The following is a 7,147-nucleotide window of genomic DNA, read 5'->3' on the forward strand; positions in this document are numbered from 1 at the left end:
TGTTTTGCCTGCAATTCTGAGTTTTGTTGCATAAACCACTGGAATACGCCAGAATAAACCTCTTTTTGACATATTTCAGTTCATTAGACAAATAGTGTGTTTTGCCTGGAATTCTGAGTTTTGTTGCATAATACGCTGGAATCCACCAAAATAACCCATTTTTTACATATTTCAGTTCTTTAGACAGAGTATGTTTTGCCTGGAATTCTGAGTTTTGTTCCATAAAACGCTGGAATACACCAAAATAACTCATTTTCTACATATTTCAGTTCCCTAGCAAAATAATGTGTTTTGCCTGCTTTTCAGAGTTTCTTTTCATAAAACGATGGAATACACCAAAATAACCCATTTTTTTACATATTTCAGTTACATATACAAATATTGTTTTTTGTAGCATTTACATATTTCAGTTCCCTAGCAAAATAATGTGTTTTGCCTGCTTTTCAGAGTTTCTTTTCATAAAACGATGGAATACACCAAAATAACCCATTTTTTAACATATTTCAGTTACATATACAAATACTGTTTTTTGTAGCATTTCTGTGTTTTTGTGGAAAAAGCTAAAAACTACTAAAAAACCACGTTATTGTTAATTTCACTTTGGATTCTTTAAACCAGCTTGTTTTCATCATTTATATCGTTACGAAGCAAAACAATGTCAAATGACGAATAAGCAAAACTTTCAAATTTTCAATTTTTCATAAAGCACCTTAAAAACACATAAATAAGACGTTTTAACAAATATAGTGCTTGGCTGGATTTCTGAGTTTCGTGCTTAAAATGCTGGAACACACGAAAATAACACATTTTTGACATATTTCAGATGCTTAGACAAATAGTTGCATAAAACGTTGAAATACTCCTTTTGAAATATTTCAGTTTCTTAGACAAAAATTGTGGTTTGCCTGCAATTCTGAGTTTTGTTGCATAAAACGCTGGAATACACAAAAATAACTCATTTTGATATATTTCAGTTCCTCAGAAAAATAATGTGTTTTGCCTGCTTTTAAGGTGCAAAAACGCTTGAATACACCAAAATATCCCATTTTGTAACATATTTCAGTTCCTTAGACAAATAGTGTGTTTTTCTAGCATTTCTGTGTTTTGGTAGAAAAAAGCTAAAAACAACTAAAATACCACGTTTTTGTTAATTTCACTTTGAATTCTCTAAACTAGCTTGTTTTCATCAATTTTATCGTTTTGAAGCAAAACAATGTAAATGACGAATAACCAAATTTTCAATCAAGATAGTTTTTTTTTCATAAAACACCTTAAAAATAGAGGATTTAACAATAATAGTGTTTTGTTTGCATTTCTGAGTTTTAATGCAAAAAACGTTGGAATACTCCAAAATAAATTTTTTTTGACATATTTCAGCTAATTAGACATATAGTGTGTGTTTTCCCTGTAATTCTGAGTTTTGTTGTATAAAACGCTGGAATACGCCAGAATAAACCCCTTTTTGACATATTTCAGTTCTTTAGACAAATAGTGTGTTTTGCCTGCAATTATGAGTTTTGTTGCATAAAACGCTGGAAGACATCAAAATAGCCCATGTTTGACATATTACAGTTCATTGGCAAAATAGTGTGTTTGCCTACTTTTCAGAGTGTTGGTGCAAAAAACGCTGGAATACACCAAAATAACCCATTTTTGACATATTTCAGTTTCTTAGACAAATAGTGTGATTTCGTACCATTTCTGTGTTCTGGTGGAAAAAAGCATAAAACTACTAAAATACCATGTTTTTGTTAATTTCACTTTGGATTCTCTAAACTACATTGTTTTTATCAAATTTATCGTTTTGAAAGAAAAAAATGTAAAATGACGAATAAGCAAAATTTTCAATCGAGATAGTTTTTTTTTCATAAAACATCTTAAAATCTCATAAATAAGACGTTTTAACAAATATAGTGTTTTCCCTGGATTTCTCAGCTTTGTGCATAAAATGCTAGAATACACGAAAATAACCCATTTTTTACATATTTTAGATGCTTAGACAAAGTGTTTTGGCTGCAATTCTGAGTTTTGGTGCATAAAACGTTGGAATACTCCAAAATAACCCCTTTTGACATATTTCAGTTTCTTAGACAAATAGTGGGTTTTGCCTGCAATTCTGAATTTTGTTGTTTAAAATCTGGAATACGCCAGAATCCCTTTTTGACATATTTCAATTCCTTAAACAAAAAGTGTGTTTTGCCTGCAATTCTGAGTTTTGTTGCATAAAACGCTGGAAGACATCAATATAAACCATTTTTGACATATTTCAGTTCCTTACACAAATACTGTGTTTTACCTGCATCTCAGAGTGTTGGTGCATAAAACTTTGCAATGCACCAAATTAACCCATTTTTTATATATTTCAGTTCTTTAGACACAGAGTGTGTTTTGCCTGCAATTCTGAGTTTTGTTGCATAAAACACTGGAATACGCCAAAATAACTTTTTTTTTTACATATTTCAGTTCCTTACAAAAAATAGTGTGTTTTGCCTGTTTTTCAGATTGTTGGTGCATAAAATGCTGGGATACACTAAAATAACCCATTTTTGACATATTTCATTTCCTTAAACAAATAGTGTCTGTTTTGCTTGCATTTCAGAGTGTTGATGCATAAAACACTGGAATATAAAAAAAAAAAACTATTTTTGACATTTAATTTCCTTAGACACAGAGTGTGTTTTGCCTGGAATTCTAAGTTTTGTTGCATAAAACACTGGAATACACGAAAACAACTCTTTTTTGACATATTTCAGTTCCTTAAAAAGAGTGTATTTTGCCAGCTTTTCAGAGTGTTGGTGCATGAAACGCTGGATTACACCAAAATAACCCATTTTTGACATATTTCAGTTCTTTAGACAAATAGTGTGGTTTGGTAGCATTACTGTGTTTTGGTGGAAAAAAGCTAAAATCTACTAAAATACCACGTTTTTGTAAATTTCACTTTGGATTCTCTATACTAGCTTGTTTTCATTATTTTTATCGTTTTAAAGCAAAACAACGTAAAATGACGTTTTAACAAGTATAGTGTTTTGTTTGCATTTCTGAGTTTGGTGCATAAAACGCATGAATACACGAAAGTAAGCCATTTTTGACATATTTCAGTTCCTTAGACAAATAAAGTGTTTTGCCTGTGTTTATGAGTTTTTGTACACAAACCGCTGGAATACACCAAAATAACCCATTTTTGACATGTTCAGGTCCTTAGACACTGAGTGTGTTTTCCATGCAATTCTGAGTTTTGTTGCATAAAACGCTGGAATACACCAAAATAACTCATTTTTGACATATTTCAGTTCCTTAGGAAAATATGGTAATATGCCTGCTTTTCAGTGTTGGTGCATAAAACGCTGGAATACACCAAAATAACCCATAAAAACTACTAAAATACCTCATTTTTGTTAACTTCACTTTGGATTCTCTAAACTAGCTTGTTTTCATTAATTATGTCGTTTTTAAGCAAGACAATGTAAAATGACGAATAAGCAAAATTTTTAATCGAGATATTTTTTTTTTTTCATAATACACCTTAAAAACACAAAAATAAGACGTTTTAACAAATATGATGTTTTCTCTGGATTTCCGAGTTTAGTGCATAAAACGTTGTAATACAAGAAAATAACCAATTTTTGACATATTTCAGATCCTTAGACAAATAGTGTGTTTTGCCTGCATTTCTAAGTTTTGGTGCATAAAACGCTGGAATACACCAAAATAACCCCTTTTTGACATATTTCAGTTCCTTAGAAAAATAGTGTGTTTTGCCTGCATTTCAGATTGTTGGTGCATAAAACTCTGGAATACACCAAAATAACCCATTTTTGACATATATCAGTTCCTTAGACAAATAGTGTTTTTTGCCTGCATTTTTTTTTTTTTAGTTCATAGAATGCTGGAATACACCAAAATAACCCCTTTTTGACATATTTCAGTTTTGTAGACACATAATGTGTTTTGGTAGTATTTTTGTGTTTTGGTGCAAAAAAACTGAAAACTACTAAAATAACATGTTTTTATGTTAATTTTACTTTGGTTTCTCTCTACTAGCTTGTTTCCATGAATTTTATCGTTTTGAAGCAAAACAATATAAAATGACGGTTAAACAAAATTTTTAATTGAGTTTTTTATTCATAAAACACTTTAAAGACTGTTACGGTGTGACTTTTTTAGGAAGTTACCCCTTTTATTTCTTTTGTCCAGCTCCGCTTTCCTTGGACCACGGTGAGAGTGAGCAACTAGGAACTATGCCATATTACTGTACATTAGTTTAATTTCCTTTATATTTATTATTAGTTAATAAGAGAATGTTATGTGTTGTAGGTAAGGATGTTAGTGAGTAAGGACAAATTATTTATATTAATAGCATTAAGTATGTATTTGCGGGACGATATGTTTTCCGATTAGGCGCTGGCAAGCCTTTAAAACAAGGTGTGAGCGTGACCTCGCTAAACAGGCTCAACCCAACAAGACTCGAAGCTATCGAAAGGGCGTGCAGTACTGCAGCCAATACAGACACGCCTTTCATACTGGAGGAGCTGAGATCCTGCCTAAAGAAACAAGACACAGCAGCTGGAACAGACAAAATCACCTACCGAATGATATACGAAGGAGGCCCAGCACTGCATCAAGAACTCTTACAAATAATAAACCAGTCTTTTGAGGAAGGCAGACTCCCTACAGCCTGGAAAACTGCAGTCATTGCCCCAATTCCCAAACCGAAAGAACCTGGGAAAACAAGACCCATTTCCCTCCTCAGTTGCCTAGGCAAAACTATGGAGAGAATGGTCCTAAACAGACTCAAGTGGGTAGCAGGAGACCTCCACAAAAACATTTTCGCATACACCAACAGGAGAGGAACAAAGGACTGCATCACAGAAATGATGCACACCATCACCAACAGGAAAGCCATAGTAACTTTCATGGATCTAGAAAAAGCTTTCGAAACCGCAAACGCCACAGCAATCCTTGATTCTCTCTCTGTAAGGGGAGTAGGCGGGAAATTGCTCCGATGGACGGCGGACTTTCTGGAAGAAAGGAGGGCCAGAGTAAAGTTCCAGGGAGTCCTATCAGAAACAAGAACTTTTGAAAATGGCACACCACAAGGCAGCATTCTCAGTCCCTTCCTTTTTAACATCTTAATAGAAAACATTGCCGCCCTGAACATCACCGACACTAAAATTCTAGCATATGCAGATGATATAGCTATTATTTCCACTGGCCGAAGATACGAAAGAAGAGCAAGAGAAGCTGCAACAGTAGTAGCAGACATGTGCCAAAAACTAGGACTAAAAATAAATGCGCAGAAGACCCGCTCTATGCATTTCGGTTCTAGGAAAATACTCCCACCAGTTATCTTAGATAACACACCAGTCGAATGGTCCAGCTGCCATACATACCTTGGCATATGCCTTGATGCTAAACTCAATTTCAGGGCCTACACCGAATCACTTAAAGAGAGGGCAAACGCACGGATCCGGGTGATGAGGAAAATTACAGGAACCAACGGAGGAGCAGCACCCGAAATCCTGCGATTATACTACCTCCAAGCAATCAGATCAGTCATAGAGTATGGGGCGCCCTGTCTAGCTCTTACCTCCTCCTACAATCTGTATGCACTAGAAACACTACAAAACAAGGCTCTCAGGATTATAACAGGAGCCCCAAGATGGACAAAGGTATGCACCCTTCAACAAGAAACAAAGATTCCACCTCTCACAACCAGACTATACGCTACAAACGCCAGCCATCTAGTTAAATTTTTTCGCCAGCATAACAATGAACCATTATACCAAATCCGACAAGCCTTGGCACAGGACCGGACGCTCTTCCACAAGTCTACCTGGGCTGCGACCACTAGTGACACCTTGAAATTCATGGAAGCACAAAAATTTTTCACACACCTTCAGCTTGACAAACCCCACAAAGATTACATAGAGCCACCACCATGGAACACTAAGGATTTCCAAACCAGCGTGACTGCCCTGCCACACTCCAAGAAGGACCTAGACCAAGAGACTTTACAAGCAGCAGCAAGGATTGCCCTCCAAGCAGCCCCGCCGCACAATTGCGAAGTATATTACACCGATGGCTCTGTCGATCCGATCACCAAACGCGCGGCCGCAGCTTTCGTCTCCGAAAACACAACAGCGATATTCAGACTCACCGATGGCGCATCTACACTACAGACAGAGCTGGTAGCTATTCAGCAGGCACTACGTCACTGCAAAATTAGACACAAACACATAGTCATTCATACTGACTCCCTAGGTGCCATACAAGCACTCCAACAAACACCAATTAAAGACAACATAGAACTTATCACCAGCATTCTAGCCACAATGCAAAACATCAAGAGACAAGGCAGAAACATACATATAAACTGGGTCCCAAGCCATGCAGGACTGGAAGGAAATGAGGCTGCAGACAAAGCGGCAAATGACGCCATAAAACTCCCCACAGTAACTTTCCACATACAAACCAGCATACAACAAACAAAAAATGCCCTTAAGCACAAAACAAATGACCTCATGATCCAAATTCTCCAAAACAGCGAAATTGAAGGTTCAAACAGCTCAAGATGGTATAACCAAACAAGTCAAAACAAAACAAACTTCCCAAGAAACTTAAAGAGGAAAACACAAGTAGACATATACAGACTGCGTCTTGGTTACAAATGCTTTGATCAAATTAAAAACACCCTTCCTCAAACATGCAGTCACTGTGGAATGGAAAGCGACTCACCACTCCAGCATTACCTCACCGAGTGCGAGATAACAGCACCACTCATAGACAGAAGACTTGGAACAGCACAACAAATAGTCCGAGATACGCCCCATGACAAACTGGCATCTTTAGTAGAACAATTTCCACCACCAAGATAACTAGCTACATACTTTTCATACAGGAGTGAAAGCCACACTCCAAAATAGCTGTGGGCCAGGCTCAACCCAGAGGCCCACGTCACCTTTTCTTTAAAAGGTGGCAATCTAAAAAAAAAAAAAAAAAAAAAAAAAAAGTCGCGTTGGTTAAAATTCCTTTGTTTCTCAGTTTTTCTTTGCCCGTGGTTTGATTATATCTGACCACGTGGGTACGAGTTACGGAGAGTTGCGGGAGTGTTATTCAGGCTTAATTTGTTTCGCGTGATATTTTG

The 7,147-nt window shown here is 36.2% G+C and overlaps 1 protein-coding gene across 1 annotated transcript; it reads left to right on the forward strand.

The window, feature by feature from the left end:
- The first annotated feature begins 4,778 nt into the window (after positions 1–4,778).
- Positions 4,779–6,878, forward strand: LOC123503805. The gene has a single exon (XM_045254216.1). It carries the CDS (start codon positions 4,779–4,781, stop codon positions 6,876–6,878), a length of 2,100 nt encoding a protein of 699 aa, XP_045110151.1.
- Positions 6,879–7,147: the final 269 nt, after the last annotated feature.

The sequence above is a fragment of the Portunus trituberculatus genome, chromosome 1, assembly GCF_017591435.1.
Source record: "Portunus trituberculatus isolate SZX2019 chromosome 1, ASM1759143v1, whole genome shotgun sequence".
Lineage (NCBI taxonomy): Eukaryota > Metazoa > Arthropoda > Malacostraca > Decapoda > Portunidae > Portunus > Portunus trituberculatus.

What these genes read in the sequence shown, in the direction of transcription:
- LOC123503805 (XM_045254216.1), top strand. Translation starts at nt 4,779, where the DNA reads ATGGTCCTAAACAGACTCAAGTGGGTAGCAGGAGACCTCCACAAAAAC.